Source organism: Cheilinus undulatus, linkage group 14 (assembly GCF_018320785.1).
Source record: "Cheilinus undulatus linkage group 14, ASM1832078v1, whole genome shotgun sequence".
NCBI lineage: Eukaryota > Metazoa > Chordata > Actinopteri > Labriformes > Labridae > Cheilinus > Cheilinus undulatus.
The window spans coordinates 47,263,404-47,288,435 of record NC_054878.1 but is presented as its reverse complement, the minus strand read 5'-3'; the positions used below and the strand labels follow the sequence as shown (position 1 = coordinate 47,288,435).

Here is a 25,032-nt window from a genome sequence, read left to right as displayed (position 1 = left end):
TATTCAGGCTTTTTATTCATTATTTTTTATTTTTTATCTCATATTTTGACCTTTTTCATTTATTATTAACTCATCAGCTCCTACTTATCCCAGATAAGGGGGAGAAAGTAAAAAACTCAGGTCTCAGGAGGTTAAAGCAGCCCTGGTCTGAGAAGTTGGCCAAAACGATGACGCGTCAGACAGACACGTCTGAATCAACTCTGATTTTATTTTAACGTTAATGTGAATTTAAAGAATAATTCAGTAATCTCAAAGTCAATGTCCGTAAAAATCAGTACTTCAGACCCTTTTCAGCTGACAGAGGAGCTCTCATTCAGATCAGTTCATGCGTAATTGGAGCAGAAATGGAGACAAACTGGCGCACAAAGAAGAAACTATCCGGCCATAAAACGTTCAGATGTGACGTTTCTCTATGTTTCTAACCTGCAGGTTGATCCTCACGTTTCAGGGTAAATCTGTGTCTTTAGAGCCCCAGCAGGCGGATGAGAATCACCAGCCTGTTACCTGCCAGGTGATGTGAAGTTCCGCAGCTGTGCCAAAGAGTCCTCACCTCACTGATTATGACACCTCATGTTTCCATGAGGGCACAGATGAAGCTCATCTGTGGGTTTGAAGGAATTCGTGCCTCCACGTTCATGTTTGGCTCAAAGCTCGCAGAGCAAACCGTCTCGGCGGAAGCAGAAAGTAGATCCAAACCATTTTCTCCACTTACCTCTGTAATGTCAATCAGCATTGTTGGCTGTGGCCGCCGTTGTGTGCGCGTCGCTCCGCCCCTCCGTGTGTTGGAGTCTGAGTCCGGCGGGATAAGGGCAACTCGTCAGCTCGTGCAGCCGATCAGCTGGACTTCTTCCCAGGGAGGCAAAGGAAGCACAGAAGCCGGAGGGAGGGCGGAGGACGCAGGCAGAGAGCCGCTGGACTGAGCCGACCACACCATGTCCTTCAGCCCCAAACACTCCACTCCTTTCTCAGTCTCCGACATTCTCAGCCCCATGGAGGACAGCTACCGGAGGTTCGGAGGGATGGACCCCACCGTGGGGAGCCTCGGGTCCCCGCTGGGCGCCTACCGGCAGCCGCAGGTCTCTCAGCATCAGCAGCAGGGTCAGCAGCACCATCACCACCACCACCATCACCACCACCACCTCTCCTCGTCTTCATCCTCATCCTCCTCCTCCTCTTCCTCAGCCTCAGCAGCAGCAGCAGCCGCCGCGCTGGGACCCGGCGGGCCCTATCACGTTTCCCACGGGGTGCCGCAGTTCTCCGGGGCCGTCAGCGGCTTCTGCAACGGCGGGATCGGGAACGTGGGAGAGCTGCCGTCCTACCAGGAGACCGTGAGGGGCGGAGGGGCTGCAGCGGCGTGGTACAGCAACCCAGAGCCCAGATACCCTACAAGTAAGAAGCCTGACCACACACGTTTAAGAAATTAGGCAGCTTTAAAATGGAGAGGAATTACGCGCGGGGCCGTTCGGCCTTCTGCTTTTACGCACGAAGGAAACAAAGGAGACGTGTTTAAAATGCGCATCAGATAAAATGTTCGTGATTCAGGAGATTATTTTAAGGATATTTTACAGCATCTAAACTCCCGGAGGCATCAGAATTAATTTTTATTTGAGCAGGCCTCGTGTGAATTTATTTAACATTTACGCACGCTCGAATTCCACCTTTAAAGTTCAAGATTTATCTCAATCATCGTGAATTTAATCAAAAGGTTTGTGAGTTTAATTTAGAGCAGAGTCCTGTTAGAACTGAAAAATCATTTTGGCATAAATAAAAAGAACAAAAACGCTCAGGACAGTTTGGCCTTTTCCCTTTTACGCACGAAGGAAACAAAAGGAGACGTGTTTAAAATGTGTATCAGATAAAATGTTTGTGATTCAAGAGATAATTTTAAGGATATTTCACAGCATCTAAACTTCCGGAGGCATCAAAGTTTCAAATGAATTTTTATTTGAGCAGGCTTCGTGTGGATTCATTTAACGACATTTACGCACGCTCGAATTCCACCTTTAAAGTTTGTGAAAATATCCTGAAGTTAGATTATCTCAATCATCGTGAATTTAATCAAAAGGTTTGTGAGTTTAATTTAGAGCAGAGTCCTGTTAGAACTGATGAATCATTTTGGCCTTTTCACTTTTACGCACGAAGGAAACAAAAGGAGACGTGTTTAAAATGCGCATCAAATGAAATTTTTGTGATTCAAGAGATTAATTTAGGGCTATTTTACGCCATGTAAACTTCCGGTGGCATCAACATTATTTTTTATTTGAGCAGGCCTCGTGTGAGTTAATTTAATGACATTTACGCACGCTCGTTCACGTTTGAAGTTTGTGAAAACATGAAGTTAGATTTATGTAAATCATCATGAATTTAATCAAAGGGTTGTGAATTTAATTGAAAGCAGAGTAAATCATTTTGGCTTAAATAAAAAGAACAACTACGCTCGGGACAGTTTGGCCTTTTCACTTTTACGCACGATGGAAATCAACGACAAAACGCTCAAAATGTTCCTCAAATCAAGTGTTTGCATTAATTATTAACCTCCTAAGACCCTGCATCCACATATGAGGACTTTACATTTGGACTTTCCTACCTAGAGCAAACATTTTTGGAATTCAAACTGATGTCATAATTTTCCAAAATGTCTGTTCAAGTTGAAGGGATTTGCTTGAAATGTTGGGATAATTTACTGTTTGGATATTTTAGGGAATTTGCTTGTAAGTTATCAAAATATTTTTATGTAAATTCAGAGGAAACGTTTGTATGTTTTATAAGGTTTCATTGCTTTGAATTTATCTCCATTTTATAATGCATTTTCATTGGAATATGGGGAAATTATTACCACATTTTGGGGGATTGTCTTCTGAAATTTTCTGGGTTTTCTCAGAAAACTTTCGGGGTTTGGGATGTTTCCATCATTTTCATGCAATTTTGGAGAATGTTTTCGAAAATGTATAGAATTTGTCAAGAAATTTGTGGGGGAATTTACTTGAATATTTTGGGAATTTGCTTGAAATTTTTTCAGGAACTTGTATGGCATTTCTGGGATTTTTTTTTAATTGGAATTTTCACTGACAGGTTTGAGGACTATCCAAAGAAATATTTGGGTACTTTTCATGAGATGCTTTAAAAAATTTGTTTAAGACATTTTTTTAATCATGGAATTTTTGGAGGTTTTGGAAAGGAAAATTTCCATGAAATTCCTGTTCAACTTCAAGACTGATGTTTGAACTTATCAGGCCATGTTTATCCCAAATAAGTGGGAGAAAATAAAAAAGCTCATCCAAACTTCATCGTTGACCCAAATATTTAAGTCTTTTTTTATTTATTTTCAGGAAAGGCGTCGCGTTTTTAACATTTAAAACCATTAATAAAAAATTTAACATCAAGTCCAAAAGAATATTAAGAACTAAAAAAATAAACTAGACACAGATTCCAGTTCATTTGTTTCTCCTTTTCTCCATTAAAAATAAAAACAGTTACAAATGGTTCCTTTTTTTTCTCTCAAAGCACCTTCCGGAGGTTTCTCCAGAGATTGAACTTTTGGTTTTTAACCAAAATGGATGATTTAGGAAAATCTCGTACTGCCATACTCAGGAAGTTGAAAAGAAAATCGGCTTCACTGTTATTTCTCTTTTTAAGAAGGCCTCCTCTGGATTTATTTACTTTTACGCACGCACCAATAAGAAAGAAAGTAAAATATCTGCACCGCTAAATTATCTTAAACAACCATTAAACGGCTCTGATTCACCTCTCTGAGTGTAATGAAGAGAGTTTTTGCTTTACAAGTTTATAAAGTAGAGAAAATACGCGCGGGACACTTTGGCCTCTGCTTTTACAAAAGACCCAAACGGCGAAGTGTCCATCCTGTGTGCCAAACCACGCGCTGTGAAAACATTAAATCGACATATTATTGATTTTAAATCATGAAAACTTCTCCTGGCTTTAATTGCAGACCACTTTTACCGAGTCGCAGCATCGCAGCATCCCCCCTCTGGATGTGGCGCCATTTACGCACGACGCTGTTTCACTGAAGACAAAGGAGTGTGTGTTTGTGTTTAAATATAAAATGTAAACGAGCATTTCATGAATATTTTACCATCCCTGGCATCAATCCTCACTTCAGCTGGAAGCAGGCCTCCTCTCCATGTATCCGGTCACATTTACGCATGCTCCAATGAGACGTTATTTCAAATGTCCCTGACGCCAAAATACGACTTTTAATCTTCTCAGGAATCCAAATCAATCATTTTAATGGCACTTCAGTGGACAGCTGCGTTATGATTGATTCAATCTGATTAAAAAAAAAAAGGATTTAATCCTTCATTTTATTGTGAAAATCTTCATCTTTACCATTTTTCTTCTAATTAAAACAAAAAGCCCAGTGTTGTAAACACTTTATGTTCAAAAACCAACTGATTACAGCGGTGTGATTTTAAACAGATCTGGATATTTTTAAATACAACATTTATTTATTTATTTTTTAAACCACTGAAGGTTTTAGTCTTTCTCATTCTGGTATCAGCAGATCAAACAGGTTTCATAGATGTTTCTAGGAGGTCTGGGAAACAGATCGACTTTTAAAGCTAAATCTACATCACTTCAAATGACATTAACCCTTTAAAGCCTGAAAACACAAACTACAGCCTTAAAAACGTGAAAGAGAGCTTCAAACTAAATCAGAGATGTGAGCACTTCTAACTACATGTTTTACTGTAATTTTATGTAACTATGATGTAAAATTTTACTGTTTTGTATTTTAACTGTGACTGTCTGCAACTTCTATTCAAACTTGATTTCTCTACTTTTACCTTCTTTCTTTTTCTAAAAGCCTCACCAGAGACGGAAACGAGCAAAAGCTACAATCTCTGTTTGTGAAACATCAGTTAGTTTAACAGGATGAAGTTAGATCATGTCAGGGGTGTCAAACTCAATCACAGCAGGGGCCGGATTCTGGATTCAGGACTAACCTGAGGACCTAACAGGATCAACATTTAACCATAACTGTCATCCTCATTTTCACCTGTATAAAATATGAAAAAAAAATTCAAAAAAGTTAAAATTATAAGTTCAAAAACTCAAAATCTGAGATAAAAATTCCAACTTTAAGTTCAAAAGATCAGAACACGATATTTAAAATAGAAAAATGTTTTATGAGAGCAAATATATGAGGAGAAAGTTGAAATCTTAAGTTTGAGAGGTGAAAATATGAGATAAAATTTGAAACCATGAGTTTAAAAGCCAAAATATGACTTAAATTTTTAAATTGAGTCTGATAGTTCAAAATATAAGATTAAAAAGCCAAAAAATTATCAGTTGGAAAATGTCAAAATATGAGCTAGAATTCAAAATGATGATTTAAAAGGTTAAAAATATGACTTAAATTCAAAATTGGGAGTGTGAAAGGGCAAAATATGATACAAAAAGCAAAAATGAGTCATTTAAAATGTCAAACTATGAGAAAAAAATTAAAATCATGTGTTTAAAAGTCAAAATATGATTTAAATTATCAATTGTGAGTAAAAAATTAAACTATGGGATTATGAAGTCAAAGTTTGGATTTGAAAATATGAGATAAAAAACAAAATAACTGGTTAAAAGGGTCAAAATATCACTTAAAAATTAGAATTATGAATCTTAAAGCTCTAAATATTTGATGAGAAGTCAAAATTATGAGTTGAAATGTTCAAAGTATGAAATTAAAAGTCAAAATCCTAAGATTGAGTCCTAATTGTGAGATGCTAAATGGAAAATGTGAAATTAAAACACAAATAAAATTCTTTTCCCACATTCCTGACTTTTTATCTAATTCTATCTAATCTATTTTTACTCCTTATTTTTTCAGATTTTCTAACTTAAGGAAATCTTAAATCATCAGGATAAGTTCACATTTTTATACTTGAGGAAATCTGCAGACCTCAGACTGATGGGACAGCTAGAACAGAAATATCAGATCATCTTGAGGGCCCAATTTAACTGTTCCAGGGGCCGGATTTGGCCCCCGGGCCTTGAGTTTGACACCTGTGCTTTAAGGGATTAAGGGTCAGAAAATGTTGTTTATCAACTTTGTGTTGATTCTAAAATGATTTAAAACTTGGAGAAAAAACTTTTTAAATGAAGAACAGTTTAATGCTGACTGACCACAAGGTGATTTATGTGGAATGTTTGTTATTAAAGGGTAATTATTGTTTCATTGTGACATTTGACCCTCGTGGATTTGAATTATAACTTTGTTTGTGGTTTCTTTACAGAAATACCCATATATAATATAATATAATATAATATATATATATATAAATATATATAAATTTATATTTATACTATATATATATATATATATATATATTTATATCATTTTTTTTTAATTTATTTAAAATTTTATGCAATGCAAATCTATAAATATATATAAATTTATATTTATACTATATATATATATATGGTGTAATTAACAAAAAAACAAAATATTTATTTTGAAATATGATTTTTATCGCCCAGCCCTAGATTCATTGACCAAAAGAAAAACAGCAGAAATAACCTTGGCCGTTAAAGATGAAAACTTTATTTAAACTGACCAGACTTTGATGAAGAGATCTTTGTCGCAGGAAAAATTCCAGGATAGTTTTGATCTTGTAAAATGAAGTGAACTTTATTTTGGAGAAGCAGGCCTCCTCTGAATTTAGGTTCTCTTGGATTAGACGTTCTTTACATGATCTGTGATGCTAAAAATGTGATTTTTAATCATCTTTTGACTTTAATTTACCGTCTGAATATTTGCAGATTTGTGGTTTAAGTAACTCTTTACATTCTAAAACATATCTGCTTTTCCTTAAAATGTTATTTGGCAGAACTGAAACTTTTGTTTTCATTTAAGGATGTTTAAATTTGTTTGATAAAGAAATTAAATCTATCCACATTTTTAAAGAGTTGCATATTTTCCTGAAGTTTCCAGATTCATGGGCCCCTCCGCTGGGATGAACATGTCCGGGATGGTGAGCTCTCTGGCTGGGATGGACTCCAGCACCAAGTCCATGGTGACACTGCACGCGGCGCCGCGCAGGAAGCGGCGTGTGCTCTTCTCACAGGCGCAGGTGTACGAGCTGGAGCGGCGCTTCAAGCAGCAGAAGTACCTGTCGGCGCCGGAGAGGGAGCACCTGGCCGGACTCATCCACCTCACGCCGAACCAGGTCAAGATCTGGTTCCAGAACCATCGGTACAAGCTGAAGCGGCAGGCCAAGGACAAGAGCACGCAGCAGCTGCAGGAAGGAGGCGGCGGCGGGGGAGGCGGTCTGTGCCGCTCCTCCTCCGTGTCTCCGGTTCTCTCGAAGACCGGGAAGAGCTGCAGGAGCGACTCCAGCGGCTCCAACCAGACTGGAAACAGACAGAGCGGTGCGGGGGAGGCCCTGCAGCAGACCCCGCAGCAGCAGCTGAACCAGCTGTCGTCCACGGAGGAGCTGGAGGATTTGTCCCCGAGTCCTCCGCTGGGACTGCACGCACAGATCAACATGACGCAGACGGACGCGGCGCTAATCGAGTACACGAACAGCATGATCGGCTCCAATTTACTCTACGGGAGGACTTGGTAGTAGAGGATTTCTGGGACAAAGAGTGCCAGACGTTTTATTCCTCTTTGTTCTCTCTGTGTGTAAAGTTCAGGCTCCTTTAAGCCAGGGGTGGGCAAGTGGCGGCCCGTGGACCACATGTGGCCTCTTTCCTCACTTAATGCGGCCCGAGAGTCGATTCCCAACATCAACAAAATTAGAATATGAAGTAAAAATGACATAATCTGCCCAGAAATTATTTCACCTGAGAGAAATAAAACACAATGAACAAATTAGAGAATGAAAAATAAATATTTTTACATACAAGCTTGGATTCCTCTTTTGTTCTTGCTAATTCGCTCTAACTGCTTCTGTAAAACTTTTAAATTTAACTAAAAATAAATAAACCAAAGTAAGAAAACTGAAAACGCAATTCAATGCAATGAAACCCGCTTGAATCCTGCATGAAGCTCATTAAACCAGACCTCAGTATTCATGTTTAGAGGTGTGAATGCTGCTGCAGCTGATTGGCTCACAGTTTTAGATTTGCTCTGCTCGTGAAGTACTGACTCACTATGATTGTGTTTCTCTGACCAGAGATGCCCATCCCTGTTTTATGCACAGCAGAGCTCAAAGACCCACGGAGTTCTGGAGCCAAAAGGTGCAAAAATAAAAAATACAGACTGTATATTAGAGCCTGGAGCGGCTCTGAATGTTCCTAATTATGTTCTTCTTCCTTTGCAAATCCAATATGTTTGGTCTTCTTTCTTTGTAATGAAAGGATGTGATTTCAGTGGCTGAATGTGAGGAGTTTCAGGGTGCTTCCCGTCTACATTTAAATTATTACAGGTTGTTCAATGAAGTGAAGCTGCAGCTTTTTCCTGGTTTGAACACATTATTTTCATTTCTCATTGAATATTTCTGTTGTTTAAATTGTTTTGAGTTTGAATAAACTTTTATTTCGACGTCTTTTTGTGGAGCTGGAGGAAAAAACTTAACGTGGCTATAGAGGTGCATCTAAAACGTCAGAACATCACGAAAAGTTGAATTTCTTTCTAAGAGTGAAGCTTTCTATTATTCAGATTCATTCTAAACACAACGTGAAATATAATTCAGCTTTTTTGTTTTAATTTGGATGATTATGGCAGGAAGCTTGTTCAGAAAAAGACAGGCTTTAAATGATTTATGATGTTTTTTTAATAAGGGTAAAAATGTAACTTTTCCAGGGTATTCTAGTTTTAATAGATGCACCTGTCAGCGATAGTTTCAGCCACTTTGATGCATGAATGTACTGGAATATTCCTCCTGCTGCAGGTATTTTTTTAGTGGTTGCATCTTAAATCACGACAACAAATCATTCTTTTCCCTTTTGTAATGCTAACAGGAGATTTATTAAAAATAAGTGATTTTTTTCATCGTTTTTTGCTTTTAAATTTGAGTGTGAATTTTAAGAAAAACAATTTTCTTGACTGTGAAACAGAGAAAATACTTCCTGTCAGACAAAAACAATGCAAACATTTTATTTCTGTGTCGTTTTTTTAAACACTTGGACCCGTTTGGAGAGATTTCTCTCAGAAATAAACACGAGGACTCGTTGTCCTTGACTCGCTTGTATTTCACAAGTTCAGGCTGATCAGCTTAAAAATCACAAAGTTACATACTAACACTTTTTTAAGTGAAATAAAAAGGAAAGAAAATCATCATTGTACAAGAAGACAATAAAATGAAAAAAAGTGACATGTCTCCCCTAAAAATAGGCCGTCCCACCCCATCTCGCCCCGTCCCGTCCACAGCCCGGCCTGGAAGTGATCCCTCAGTCCGACTTCCCTCTCCATCTAGTTCCAGTTGTACCGTCTGGATGGAGGAGGGGGAGGGTAACCTCTGCCCGAGCTGAAGCTCTGAAAACACAAAAAAAGGAAGATTAGAACAAAAATCTGCTTCAAAGACACAAAGAGAAAATGAAACCAAACACGCAGATTAATTCTAGCAACGATTACAGAAATAATGACGATAATTAAAACCTGTTATCTTTCTGCAGGGTTCCTAAAGGCTTTAAAGTAGGGCTGAACGATTTGCAAAAATAATCTAATTGCAATTTAAAATGTGATTATTTAGGTTGCTCATTTTTTCTGTCGTTCAACAAACATAAGCAAGAAATCATTCTATGTTATAACAAGTACAATATTAAATAGGTTAAACTAGGGCTAAATTTAGAATAAAAATATTTTACTGCGATTTTGGCTCATATAGAAATTTGATATCAATTGCTTTATTGACGGGGATGATCATTTCTCATATTATTCACGTTTTGATGAAGAAAAATAAATGCATGAGTACGAAAAGTACGATTTCGTAAAAAAATTAAAAGGATACTTGAAGGTTTGAAGGCTCTTTGCCCATTTGCCACTTTTATCCCATTTTTGCTCTTTTTCAACCTTTCTTCTCCCCGATTTCACCCATTTAAGCCACCTTTTGTCATTAAATACCACTTCTTTCCATTTTTTTGGTCCATTTTTGCCACTCTTGACTGCATTTTGCCCATTTTAGTCACTGTTTACTCATTTATTTGCCCAAGTTGTGCCACTTTTGGACCATTTTATGCCAACTGTAACTCATTTTCTGTCACTTCTCACACATCTTTTGCTACTTTCTGACCCTTTTCCTCCCCATTTTTGCCCAATTTCCCCCATTTTTGTTGCTTTTTGAGCATTTTGCCATGTTTAACCTATTGTTATTGCTACTTCAAGCTGTTTTTGCCACTTTTCACCACTTAGATTGCGGCTCTTGCAAAGGTATTTTTCAACATCTTGGCTCTTCGGTCGAGTAGGGTTGAGTATCACTGGTATAAAGCATAAAAAAAGAAAAAAAGATTGTATCAAACTGATGTTTTGACACTGTTCTGGTTAAAGAAAAATGTATGTGATTTGAAAAATGCAGCATAATTATTCTAATTTGCGATTAATTGCCCAGCCCTAATTTAGAGAATAAAATCAAACACTATTTAAGACCTGTACTCAGAAAAATTAAAAACACTTTGTACACGTTAACCTCCTGAGACCTGAGCCTTTGTTTGGAGAGTATTTTATTTTCTCCCACTTAATTTGGGATAAGTAAAAACATCAGCCTTGTTGTTGAACAGGAATTTCTTGGAAGTTTTCCTTTCTAAAAACCCAAACAAATTCCATTAAAAAAAAAAAAAAAAAAAAAAAAAAATATTGGAAAATCTTCAACACATTTTTCCCACGAAAAGTGCCCAAATATTTCTTCAAATCCTCAGTGAAACTTCCTCATAAATACTTAAAATTCCAATAAATATTTCCCCTAAAATTGTAAGCAATTCCCTGAAAAATTTCAGGCAAATTACCTAAATATAAAAGCAAAATCCCCCCTGAATTTTTTTGGGCAAATTCTGGAAATTTTCTAAAACATTCTTCCAAATTCCATGAAAATGATGGAAAATCCAAATCACCAAATTTTATAAGAAATCCTGAACATTTCAAAGTACAATCCTGCCCCTGAATTCCCAATTCAATTCCCCAAAATTAGGCAATTCATTTCCCATATTCACATAAAAATACAGACAAAAAAAAACAAAAAAAAACAAAGAAAAACTGATATAAATTTAAAATACTAAATAACTTCCAAGAAATTATCCCAGCATTTCAAGAAAATACCTTAAACTTCAATGAACATTTCGGACACTTATCTCATCAATTTTAATACCAGAAATGATTACTATAACGTCAGAAAGCCAACATGAAATGTCCTCAAATGTGGACGCAGGGTCTTAGGAGGTTAAAACTGCCAAAAATAAGGCATGGGCGTTCTCGCTACGCCGGACCAGGACTGAACTTTCTGATTTAAGGGCCATAAACGCCCAAGATTGATGGTTTCTGGCACATTTAAAGCATCCATTTAAAATACACTACACTGATATTTATCATCACACCCTGTTAAAAAGCAGAATAATACTTTTAGTCAGGACGGACCTGCTAAAATCAGGCTGGGCTGCAAGAACCTTTGAGGGAACCTGAGAGCCCTGATGTTAGAGAACAGAACCGAGGTTATCCAATCACAGTGAGTCTGATAGAATCAGGGAGGGGCCTGAGGTCCTCCAGGAGATTTAGAACATCACTGACTCCCTGAATCACGGAGAATATTTCAGCAACAATGTGGAGGAAGAGGTTTAAAATCATAGAAATGTCTCAGTCAAAGTGCCAGCTCAAATTTAAGAACCCTCAGACTTTTTAAATCAAATATGCAATCTAAGATTGTCTAAGACTTTTCAAGGATCTGCAGGAACATCAGAGCAAAGAGAGAAACTCCCGCCATGTGGAGACGCCTGAACTCAAAAACAGACTGTTTTAATGTTTTATGCAGGAAAAGTTTGTTTTAATGCAGCAGAAATGAACCCAGCTTTGAAAATCCCAGAAAACTACATCAAAAACTTTAATTAATAATATAATTCATAACTCAATTTAAAAAATGCTGCTTAAAAGAAAAGAACCTTAGAGGGTGGCCTCACGAACGGCTCTCTACTTAGTAAAATAATTATAATAAAATACTATTCATATGGCTCTTTATAAAAAAAAGATTTATGCATGAAAACAGAAAAAAATTAAGATTAAGATGATAAACAAAATCTAGCAGCAACGAAACAACTGCCAAAATAATCAAGAAAACTTGAGCAAGATAAAACTCAACCAAAGAAAAAACTCAAAAACAAACATGAGTGAAAACAGTTTATAAACAGTTAGACAAGGTTGAAACCTAAACAGAGAACTTTTCAATAAAATCAGACAAAAATCTCCGTGAAATCAGAACCCACAAACAGGTTCATGAGGAGAAAACTGAGTTTAAAAAACGCCATGACTGTAACCCATCAATAAAAAAAGATGACACTGTTAAAACTCAGCCACGAAAACTAGTTAAAGAGTCAAAACTTCGTTCAAAACCATGACCTGGAAAAATCTGAACGGAGCATTAAATAGTTCTAAAGGGGGTCATCATTTAGACCCTGGTAGTTCTAAAGGGAGTCATCATTTAGACCCCGGTAGTTCTAAAGGGGGGTCATCATTTAGACCCCGGTAGTTCTAAAGGGAGTCATCATTTAGACCCCGGTAGTTCTAAAGGGGGGTCATCATTTAGACCCTGGTAGTTCTAAAGGGAGTCATCATTTAGACCCCGGTAGTTCTAAAGGGGGGTCATCATTTAGACCCTGGTAGTTCTAAAGGGAGTCATCATTTAGAGCCCGGTAGTTCTAAGGGGGGGTCATCATTTAGACCCTGGTAGTTCTAAAGGGAGTCATCATTTAGAGCCCGGTAGTTCTAAAGGGGGGTCATCATTTAGACCCCGGTAGTTCTAAAGGGGGGTCATCATTTAGTCCCTGGTAGTTCTAAAGGGAGTCATCATTTAGACACCAGTAGTTCTAAAGGGAGTCTTCATATAGACCCCGGTAGTTCTAAAGGGGGGTCATCATTTAGACCCTGGTAGTTCTAAAGGGAGTCTTCATATAGACCCTGGTAGTTCTAAAGGGAGTCTTCATTTAGACCCTAGTAGTTCTAAAGGGGGGTCATCATTTAGACCCTGGTAGTTCTAAAGGGAGTCTTCATATAGACCCTGGTAGTTCTAAAGGGAGTCTTCATATAGACCCCGGTAGTTCTAAAGGGAGTCTTCATATAGACCCTGGTAGTTCTAAAGGGGGGGCCATCATTTAGACCCTGGTAGTTCTAAACGGTCTTCATTTAGACCCTAGTAGTTCTAAAACGGGGTCATCATTTAGACCCTAGTAGTTCTAAAGGGGGTCATCATTTAGACCCTGGTAGTTCTGAAGGGGGTCATCATTTAGACCCTGGTAGTTCTAAACCCTGGTAGTTCTAAAGGGGGGGGTCATCATTTAGACTCTAGTAGTTCTAAAGGGGGTCATCATTTAGACCCTGGTAGTTCTGAAGGGGGTCATCATTTAGACCCTGGTAGTTCTAAACCCTGGTAGTTCTAAAGGGGGGGGTCATCATTTAGACTCTAGTAGTTCTAAAGGGGGTCATCATTTAGACCCTGGTAGTTCTGAAGGGGGTCATCATTTAGACCCTGGTAGTTCTAAACCCTAGTAGTTCTAAAGGGGGGGGTCATCATTTAGACTCTAGTAGTTCTAAAGGGGGTCATCATTTAGACCCTGGTAGTTCTGAAGGGGGTCATCATTTAGACCCTGGTAGTTCTAAACCCTGGTAGTTCTAAAGGGGGGGGTCATCATTTAGACTCTAGTAGTTCTAAAGGGGGTCATCATGTAGACCCTGGTAGTTCTAAAGGGGTCTTCATTTAGACCCTTGGTAGTTCTAAAGGGGGGTCATCATTTAGACCCTGGTAGTTCTAAACCCTGGTAGTTCTAAAGGGAGTCATCATTTAGTCTCTAGTAGTTCTAAAGGGGGTCATCATCTAGACCCTGGTAGTTCTGAAGGGGGTCATCATTTAGACCCTGGTAGTTCTAAACCCTGGTAGTTCTAAAGGGGGGGGTCATCATTTAGACTCTAGTAGTTCTAAAGGGGGTCATCATGTAGACCCTGGTAGTTCTAAAGGGGTCTTCATTTAGACCCTGGTAGTTCTAAAGGGGGTCATCATGTAGACCCTGGTAGTTCTAAAGGGGGTCATCATTTAGACACTGCTGGTTCTAAAGGGGGTCATCATGTAGACCCTGGTAGTTCTAAAGGGGTCACCATTTAGACCCTGGTAGTTCTGAAGGGGGTCATCATTTAGACCCCGCTAGTTCTAAAGGGGGGGTCATCATTTAGACCCTGGTAGTTCTAAAGGGAGTCTTTATATAGACCCCGGTAGTTCTAAAGGGGGTCATCATTTAGACCCTAGTAGTTCTAAAGGGGGTCATTATTTAGACCCTGGTAGTTCTAAAGGGGGTTATCATGTAGACCCTGGTAGTTCTGAAGGGGGTCATTATTTAGACCCTGGTAGTTCTAAAGGGGGTCATCATGTAGACCCTGGTAGTTCTAAATATCTATTTTGAGCAGTCAGAAGTTTTTGGGTTCAACATTAGTTTGTTCTTGTGGTGAAGGTAAAAGGACAAGTCTCATCAAATTGAAAATTTTCTCTTATTAATTCAACAACTTCCATTCTTTTATCTTCTCTGATGGTTTGCTGACTTTCATGACCTTTAGCTGAGATTTATCATTGTTTAAAACACAAACTGGTGTGAATTTTAGGAACAGGTTCTTTTCAGAGACCTAGTGAGAAAAACAAGAGCTACAAGGGTAAAAGGACATCATCAGAACAGACTTTTATTTTAAAAAGCAGCACGTTTACCTGGTGATGTTGGCCCCGGTTGTCCCGTCGATCGTGCCAGTCGTCTCTCCGCTGGTCGTAGCGCTGCTGGTAACCACCGGGCCCCGCCCCTCCCCGTCCGCGGCTCAGATTCTGCTGGTACGCTGACTGCTGCGACTGCTGGACTCGATCCCAGCCGTGACCCCCGCCCCCACCGCTGTACTGCTGCTGCCTGGAAACACACAAATGCAGAGACGTCCCCCACCACCACACACACGGCGTTAAGTACTCTCCACTGCAAGGTCTTAAATTCAAACAGCGATTCTCCAACATGTCGGCATCCTGCTCCTGTTTTTGTGTGAGGAGAGTCAGAGGCCTTGAACGAAGAGGCACCTGCACCAAACATCCAGGAATCTGAGAGAGACTCCGACACAAATAACTCCATGATACCTGACATTTTTCTCACAGTGATTACAAATGCCCCTGCTGCGGGTTAAAGAAGCAGTTTAACTACTAGAACAAGGCCTACGTGTTGATTTTATTACCTTTTGAAAATAATAATTCAGGAGGAATTTGAGCTTTATTTGAAGTTTAGTGCCATTCAGAGCGGGCAAAGGGAGAAATGCCGCATAAAACACAAGTTTTTAGTTTTACTGCTCAAGAAGAATGAAGTGGATTTATGAATTTACCAGTTTTATTACACACTAGATATTAATCTGGATTATCTGCTGACTCAAGAGGCTCATCTTTAGTCATCTCAATCAAGATTCCAGTGATCAGAGACAACGCACAACAATAAAAGTCTGAGATGCTCAGGTTTAGATCTTTTCCTGTTCCTTATTACAGTGTTACTCAACCCTACTCAACCAAAGAGACAAATTATTGAAAAATACCTTTGCAAGAGCCACAATCTAAGTGGTGAAAAGTGGCAAAAACAGCTTGAAGTACAATAACAATAAGTTAAAGGTGGCAAAAATGGTCAAAAAGCAACAAAAAAATTAGTGAAAAGGGGCAAAAATGGGGAGGAAAACATGGAAAAAGGGTCAGAAAGTAGCAAAAATGGGTGAGAAGTGACAAAAAAAAAGAGTTACAGCTGGCAAAAAATGGTCCAAAAGTGGCAAAAACATGGCAAAAAAATGAGTGAAAGATGACTAAAATGGGAAAAAGCAGTCAAGAGCAGCAAAAATGTGCAAAAAATAGGAAACAAGTGGTATTTAGTGGCAAAAGTAGCTTAAATGTATGAAAAGTGATGAAAAAGGGCAAAATGGGATAAAAGTGGCAAAAAGAAGTGGCAAAGATGGGCAAAAATGAGGAAGAAAGTGGTATTTCATGAGAAAAGATAGCTTAAATGGGTGAAAATGGGGAGAAAATTGGTGATAAAGGGCAAAAATGAAATAAAAGTGGCAAAAATGGGCGAAAAGGTGGGAAAAAGTGGTATTTAATGGCTAAAGGTAGCTCAAATGGATAAAAAGTGACAACAAATGGTGAAAAAGGGAAAACAAGTTTCCCTCTTGATAGGTTTTCTGGGGGAATATTTAAAATGAAGACATAAAAGAGCCACAAATAACCACAAAAGAGCCACACGTTGAGTATCACTGCCTTATTAGAAATAAACCCAAACAAACTGCTCACGCAATCTAGGGTGCACAAATACAAAATACGTTCCAAAAAAGTTGAGTTGTGTGTTAAATGTAAAACCAGAAGTCAATGAATGTCAATTCTAATGAGCACATATTTTATTCACAATAGAACACTAGCACTAGAGGTGGGAGAAAGAATCGATTCTTAGATGCACTGTGATGTAGGGGTGGAAGATTCTGAACTGATTTATAAATGTCTAATGATCGATAATCGTTAGTAATTTAAATAATACTGTGGAATAGCAGGAACAAAAAGGTGGAACCCTGACATGCAGCATGTAACAGCAAGATTTAGATCATCTACAGATTATTCATCTGTGAAAAAGGACATTTTTATTTCTGTAATTTCAGAAATGTTACAAGGAAAGGATGCTGCTACCTTTGGTTCAGTGCAAATGTAAATTTCCAGTTTACACACATCATCCATTAGAGGATAGTGGACATTTAATTTATCTATTTTTTTTCTAAATACAAATGTAATGTTTTTATTATATTTGACACAGTGAAAATAACAGAAATGTTAAAAAAAAACCCAGATGCAGCAACATGCATCAAAAATCGATGATGAATCAAATCGTAGCCCTATGAATCTTTACCTCCGCCAAGGAGGTTACGTGATCGGGTGGGTTTGTTCGTTTGTTTGTTTGTTAGCAACATAACTCAAAAAGTCATGGACAGATTTTCAGGAAATTCTCAGGAAATGTCAGAAATGGCATAAGGAAGAACTGATTCGATTTTGGGACTGATCCGGATCAGCGTCTGGATCCAAGAAATTTTTTAAAGGATTCTTTACTATTTGGAGATAGGGCTAATGGTGGAGCTCTGCGCTGTTACCACTTTACACCAGGAGATGGCGGACATGAGTAACTTCAATCCCAGCAGCATTTTTGGGTGTGTTTCTAGGAGGAGACGAGTCAATGCGTAAGAGAGAGAAAGACAGCGACTTGTAGCGAGAATACTCTCAATGCTGGGAGGAATAGAGGACTATTCTTCCTCTGCCATGACTTTCACACGTAGCGAAGTCAATGTGTTGCCTCACCGTGTCTCCAACCCACCGGGGAGGGAGTAATCGGCGCATTAGATTTTGGGAGTGATCCAGATCACCATCTGGATCCAGGAATGTTTTTAAAGGATTCTTCACTATTGGGAGATAGAGCTGATGGCGGAGGTCTGCGCTCTCTGAGTGCTTTTCTAGTTATCCAATTGAATCGTGAGCTGCCTAAAGATTCCCACCTCTACTAACAACATATCAGATGTTAAACTGACCATTTCATGAAAAATATTATCTCGTTTTAAGGTGACAGCAGAAGGCTGGAAAAGTGGAACTAATAAAAAACAACTGGAGGAACATTTTAAAACTTATTAGGTTAATTATCAAAATGACTGGGCATAAAAGGAGCATTTTAGAGAGGCAGAGTCTTTCAGGAGTAAAAATGGGCAGAGGTTCACCAATCTGTGAAAAACTGAGTCTAAAAACTGTAGACAAATTTCAGAAAAATGTTCAACGTAACATAGTGAAGACTTTGAATCTCCCTCCATCTAAAGTCTATAATATCAACAGATTCAGAGAATCTGGAGAAGTCTCTGCATGGGCTCAGGAACACTTCCAGAAATCATTGTCTGTCAACACAGTTGGCCGTGCCATCCACAAATCAAGCATACAGCATTAGTTCAGGCAGGCTACGGAGTGAAGCGCTGCCATAGCTGAGATCAGCTGATCCATATTGATTAATCACGCTCAGGCCGTCTCATTTAAGCTGCTCTTGCAACCCACCTCCACCCCAGCTCCTCCTTCATCCTGCATTTGACTTAGGCCCCGTCCACACGGAAGTGAATTCAGGTGTATACGCAAAAGTTTTTTGTCGGATCGGCGTTTCATCCACACGGAAATGGCGTTTCGAGTGACTGTAAACGATACTTTTTGAAAACGGGTCCCAGAGTGCACAAATCTGTAAACGACTACTGTTTCGCCTCCATATGGATGGCTGTCCGCATCTTTCTTGAAACGATTACGTCACACATGGCGTATCTCCCTTAAGGCGCCTGCGCGGTCCGACCAAAACATTAATGGCGGACTACAGGGTTGTGTTCGTGCTGCAGAAGCTACTAAGCTTGTTATGGCTTTTACAGCAAAATCTGATGCTCCTTTACCACCACCGTGAAATGCATTCACCATATATTCTTTAATCCTAGCGGAGAACAACCAGAAGGGCAACTAAAAGAAAGTTTGTGTCAGTTTTCTGTGATATTCTTCTTCTACTTTGGTGCATTTCCGTGGCAGCATTACAGCGCCACTTACAGGTTTGGCATATGCACTACAGAATTTTCAGTCGTTTCAGTGGTTCCTGAAATGACTCCATCTTTACAGAAAACTTTTCCAAAACGAAACAGCAATATATTGTTTTTGTTTCCGTCTGGACGGGGCCTTAATCACTGTCAGTGATGCCTGCTCTGCTCTGGTTTTTAGCTGCTTCCTTTCCCTAGGCTTTCCTTATCACCATAGGAAGAGCAGGAACGTGTGCTGTTCCTGAATAATGCTTTTCAGATAGGCTTGTGGAAGAGCAGGGGATCCTGGAACAGCCACACCGCCAACCATAAATAACAGCAATGAGTGCTAATTAATAACTGCTAATAAAGAAACATTTTTAGCCATCTTCTCTGGGCCAAAAGCTCTTTTAACATGGACTGAGGAAACATGGAAAGCTGTTCTGTGGTCAGAGGAAACCCCAGACGTCGTGTGCTGTGGACTAAAGAGGAAAGGGAGCATCCAGCTTGTTCCCCTGGCTCAGGTCTAAAGCCTGCATCTCTGATGGTATGGGGTTGCATTAGTGCCTATGGCATGGGCAGCTCTAACATCTGGAAAGCAACTATCAATGCTGAAAAATAGAGAGAGCTTTTAGAGCAACATATGCTCCCATCCAGACAACGTCTCTGTCAGTCAGACAATGCTAAACCACATACCACATCCACCACAACAGCATAGCTTTACAGGAGAAGAGTCCAGGTCCTGAACTGGTCTGCCTGCAGACCAATAGAAAACCAATAAAAAACTTTTGGAGCATCTCCAGGAAGAAGACCCAGTGAGAATCCTACATCAGACAAGAATGGGACAACATTCCTCTCCCAAAACTCCATCAGCTGGTCTCCTCACTCCCCAGATGTTTTAGACTGTTGTTAACAGAAGAGGGGATGCTACACAATAGTAGACATGGTCCTGTCCCTACGGGTTTATCGTTGTTTTTATTTACATTTTAGACAGTGTCCCAGCTTTTTTGGAGTTGGGCTTGGTTTTGATACCAGAAACCTCTGACTCTAAAAGCTTAGATGCATTTCTGGGGATTTCTGGACTTTGTGAACCAGAAGAGGCGATCTTTAACCCCGCTCTCCAATGCGTTTACTGAGGGATCGAGCCCTCCAACAGATAAAACAGCCTCTCCTGGGCTGACTTAGCAGGGCTGAGCATCAAAGAGCTCTGAGTATGAAATGAACCATATTCACATATGGCTCGGATCTTCCTCATTCTCTGAAATGAGGAGGCCGGATTGCCTCCGTGGGACCGAGTGAAGAGCTGGCACGCCACGGCCCTCCACACCAGCGCTGGACAATGTCTCAATCCCTGTGATATTAAAAGTCTCTTCTTAGTCACAATGAGGAGAGGAAGAACTAAGAGCAGCAGCCCCCATCCCTCATTACTGAACCATGTCACACTCTGTCCAGAGCCGGACTTAACCGAGCACTGGAATCCGTAATCCCCCTCTTCTCCAAGTTCCTCCTGCATTTCATTTGGTCCGGTCCTGAGCAGATAAAGAAACTGTTTCAGTCGCCGCTAATAACTACTGACCTGAGCTGACACTGTGCCACAATGGGCCTGAAAAGTTGAACCGGGGAACCTGATTAGGACTTTTGGAGAGGTCTGGAGCCAGAATCAATAGGCAGTCTGTCGGCGTGGGGAGCTGTGCAGCCTCCAACAGCATTAGTGATGCCTCATTAAGTTGCACAAACCTCCTCGAGAGAAATTTGTTTTAGAGCGACGGGGAAATCTTAATTCAGCAGCAGAGCTCCCATGACGGGGAGCAGCGAGGAGGAAGACGGGAGGGATTTAGACGGCACAAACCTGGCCTTGACATGTTTAATTCTACCTCTGATTGTAAAAAGGAAACAAGAGGAGCGGTTTCAGACAAAAAAGATGTGAAATTGTTCAGTAAAGTAACATTTCTATCATCTTAAAAAGCACAAAATCAAACTGACTGTACTTTCTATGGAGCGGTCGATGAAGTCCTTGGCTGACAAAGCCACAAAGACCAAACCTATTTTAGAGTTGGAGAAGAAAAGCAAACGCACTCCTTCGTTTTAGGATCTGTATTTAAGCCAGACTGGTTCACAGGAGTAAATAAAACAGGGGGGAATGCCAACCATGAACTCTCTCTCTGCTCATCCTAAAAATGTACCAAAAAGCAGACTTACCTTGGATACTGGGGCTGCATGAAGGGGGGAGGCGCTCCCAGCAGACTGTTCTGCCTGGAATCTGCAGAGAACAAAAGACGGCATGTTCAGGAAAGTGCTTCAGCTCAGGGAAGTTTGAGGAGGAAAAACGAGTGTTTGAGCGTTTTTGGTAGACAATAAAACCAGAGGGTTATTTTCTGCAGCGTGTTTTCAAACTGGACCAGAAAAGAAAGACACACATCTCCATGACTGCATCTTTTAGGAGTTTATTGCTCAACAGCAAATAAACAAGAACATTCCAGGATATGTGGAGTTTTGCAGTAAAAAGAAGGGTTATTGTGATACCAGAATTTAAACTTTGATGATTCTTCACCAAATCAATCCTAAAAAAAACAGGTTTCAATGGATTCTTTCCCAAATCCACAGAGGACCTGGAGCACGAGTCCCTTGAGTGTGACTACTTCTGAATGTCTCATTTATCTTTGAAAACTCACAGAGGTCAATCAGCAGATATTTAGTTTTTTATTGTTCCCTTATTTTAATCCAGAACAACTTCCTTTTTCTTTTTCTGGTTAAGCTCATCTAATCTACCAAAAGTTGATTATTTTCTTTCAAAATAAAAGCAGGAAGTTAATTTCCCTTAGTTTAAGACAGAAAAATACAAAATGACACAAGTAGTGGAGTTACTATAACGGGGAGATTAACTCCAATCAGTTTAGTTTAGTTTATTGATTAAGGGACAGTGTAATGACATTGATCATTCATACAAAATAAATGAAAACATGGTTGCACCAGATTTAGCGAGTCGTTAATTTCCATCTGTTGTTCCACTAAAACTGACACAAAACAAACATAAAGTCCCAAAAACAAGGGCAGACACCTGACAGGACCACAGCTGACAAGACAAAGCACAAAAATACACTGTTGATGATTGTAGAGATGATAAAGAAGTCCTAATGTGTACAAATTTTATAAAGGTAAAAATATAGTCACATATGTTTTTTAAAGGCTAAGGCCTCACTGGTGTCAAACTCAAGGCCCGGGGACCAAATCCAGTCCGTGGAACGATTACATTCGGCCCTCGAGATCATAACATATTTGTATTCTAACTGGCCCACCAGTATGAGGTCTGCTGATTTCCTCCAGTACAAAAATATAAACTTCAACTTGATTATTTAAAATATTCTTGTTAAGCCATAAAAATCTGAAAAGTAAAGAGTAAGAAACATTTCATAAAAAGTCAAGAATGTGGGTACAGAAATGAATTTGTGTTTTTATTTCAATTTTGCATCTCAAGATTACCACTCAAACTTATGATTTTGACTTTTCATTTCATGCTTTGATCTTTTCAACTCATAATTTATATTTTATGTCACATTTTTATTTTTTAGATTCATAATTTTAAATTTTAAGTCATATTTTGACCTTTTCTTTTTAATCTCATATTTTGACTTTTAAAAACATAATTTCAATTTTTTCCCATATTTTGACATTTTAAATGACTAATTCTTACTTTTTATATCATATTTTGAGATTTTACAATCCCAGTTTTTTAATTTCAGTCATATTTTTAACTTTTTAAGTCATCATTTTGAATTTAGCTCATATTTTGACATTTTCAGCTCCAAATGTTTGTAATGTTGCTCTGTAATTCGCCGCCATGTCGCTAGGGGGTGTGGCTGTGTGTGTGTGGTTTCACACCTGAATCCTTGTTTATTTTCTGGTTAAAGAGACCGGGGTGGAGCGGATGTGTTTGGAGTTGGAGCTCATCGATATTGACGAACAAATTCTTCTGTTGCAAATGTTAAAGATGTTTGCGGAGGTGGTCTGTACGACCACTAAACGAGTCGAGGCTGAGAACGGTTGAATTTACCAAATTGGTTCGCCCACTGAGGGACATGGATGACGAAATGACATTTTGAGCGGACCAATCACAGCCCTTGTGGTCCGCGGTGCGTAGTTAGGATTTTTTGGAGGTGCGTAGGGATCCTTGTCAACTCAGAGGGCTACGCATAGCTACGCCATTGACGTGACGCAGAAGCATAAATCAGGCTTTAGTTTTAGTCTTTGACACAACCATACTGACTGGCACCTATGGTACTTAACAAATTTATGAGACCACCACCCAAAGTAAGGTTTATGCCACAGCTGCCCTAAATTAACAGCACTGGTAATTACCAAAATCATTTTTATGTTTCTGCAATAGTTAATACACCAATATGTAGAAGCTCTTTAACCCAAATGATATTTTTAATGCTAAAATAGAATTATTATTGTTATCCATGAATTTTCAAATTTACTGATTTACAAAAAAACAGAAAAAAATAGTAAAGCACATTATTATTTCTTGATTAATATGTCAAATTATAGTTATTTACTTGCATTCCTGAACAGGAAAATTAGTTTTTAGTGGTTGAATGTTATGCTTGATTCATTTCTGACTTCTCAGAGAAGCCCAGTGAGCCGGCTCAAATTTGGGTGAATTCAGTTTGAAATTCATTATTCCTGTTCAAAATGGTAAAACGTGGAGAGCTGACTGAAATGGAAGAGTACGCATTAAAGCACTTCATGAAGCTGGAAAGTCTCTGAGACAAACATGACAGGTGGTCTAATAAATTTGTTAAGCACTGTACACCAGAGTCTGAGGAGTAAAATGGCCTGATCTGATTGGTTAAGACTGAATGCAGTGGCAGTTTTATGTCTGGAGTTAAATATGTTTTTAAAAATGTATTACACTCACCCAGTCCCAACATTTATCTGTAAAAACCTAAAACTAACACTAAAGCTAATAAAAATGAAACTTAAACTAAGCGTTTCTGCAAAATAAAAACTAAACTAACAAACCAGCAGTCAAAACTAATAAAAACTAAACTAAACTAACAAACCAGCAGTCAAAACTAATAAAAACTAAACTAACAAACCAGCAGTCACAACTAATAAAAACTAAACTAAACTAACAAACCAGCAGTCACAACTAATAAAAACTAAACTAAACTAACAAACCAGCAGTCACAACTAATAAAAACTAAACTAAACTAACAAACAAACAGACAAAACTAATAAAAAATAAACTAAAATAAAAAACCATCTTTCAAAAATAATAAAAACTAAACTAAACTAACAAACCAGCAGTCACAACTAATAAAAACTAAACTAAACTAACAAACCAGCAGTCACAACTAATAAAAACTAAACTAAACTAACAAACCAGCAGTCACAACTAATAAAACTAAACTAAACTAACAAACCAGCAGTCACAACTAATAAAAACTAAACTAAACTAACAAACCAGCAGTCACAACTAATAAAAACTAAACTAAACTAACAAACCAGCAGTCACAACTAATAAAAACTAAACTAAACTAACAAACCAGCAGTCACAACTAATAAAAACTAAACTAACAAACCAGCAGTCAAAACTAATAAAAACTAAACTAAACTAACAAACCAGCAGTCACAACTAATAAAAACTAAACTAAACTAACAAACCAGCAGTCAAAACTAATAAAAACTAAACTAAACTAACAAACCAGCAGTCAAAACTAATAAAAACTAAACTAAACTAACAAACCAGCAGTCAAAACTAATAAAACTAAACTAAACTAACAAACCAGCAGTCACAACTAATAAAAACTAAACTAAACTAACAAACCAGCAGTCACAACTAATAAAAACTAAACTAAACTAACAAACCAGCAGTCACAACTAATAAAAACTAAACTAAACTAACAAACCAGCAGTCACAACTAATAAAAACTAAACTAAACTAACAAACCAGCAGTCACAACTAATAAAAACTAAACTAAACTAACAAACCAGCAGTCACAACTAATAAAAACTAAACTAAACTAACAAACCAGCAGTCAAAACTAATAAAAACTAAACTAAACTAACAAACCAGCAGTCATAACTAATAAAAACTAAACTAAACTAACAAACCAGCAGTCACAACTAATAAAAACTAAACTAAACTAACAAACCAGCAGTCACAACTAATAAAAACTAAACTAAACTAACAAACCAGCAGTCACAACTAATAAAAACTAAACTAAACTAACAAACCAGCAGTCACAACTAATAAAAACTAAACTAAACTAACAAACCAGCAGTCACAACTAATAAAAACTAAACTAACAAACCAGCAGTCACAA

General features: G+C 38.5%; 2 protein-coding genes across 2 annotated transcripts in view; one reads left to right on the top strand and one right to left on the bottom strand.

The window, feature by feature from the left end:
* Positions 1-932: 932 nt before the first annotated feature.
* Positions 933-8,497, top strand: nkx2.4b (NK2 homeobox 4b). Its single transcript, XM_041805418.1, has 2 exons — positions 933-1,389; positions 6,937-8,497. Exons 1-2 carry the CDS (start codon positions 933-935, stop codon positions 7,575-7,577), a joined length of 1,098 nt encoding a protein of 365 aa, XP_041661352.1. The 3' UTR covers positions 7,578-8,497.
* Positions 8,498-9,036: 539 nt separating this feature from the next.
* The window catches only part of xrn2 (5'-3' exoribonuclease 2), a 99,512-nt gene continuing 83,516 nt past the window's right edge, over positions 9,037-25,032 (bottom strand). Inside the window, exons 29-31 of the mRNA XM_041805417.1 lie at positions 20,903-20,963; positions 14,841-15,030; positions 9,037-9,430 (exon numbers count right to left, since the gene is read on the bottom strand). Coding sequence (XP_041661351.1) covers positions 9,368-9,430; positions 14,841-15,030; positions 20,903-20,963 — 314 coding nt within the window. The 3' untranslated portion in view covers positions 9,037-9,367. The remainder of the gene's footprint in view (positions 9,431-14,840; positions 15,031-20,902; positions 20,964-25,032) is intronic.

Coding starts and splice junctions, on each gene's coding strand:
- nkx2.4b (XM_041805418.1), top strand. CDS start 933: ATGTCCTTCAGCCCCAAACACTCCACTCCTTTCTCAGTCTCCGACATT. Junction 1,390..6,936: donor AGAGCCCAGATACCCTACAA/GTAAGAAGCCTG, acceptor ATTTTCCTGAAG/TTTCCAGATTCATGGGCCCC.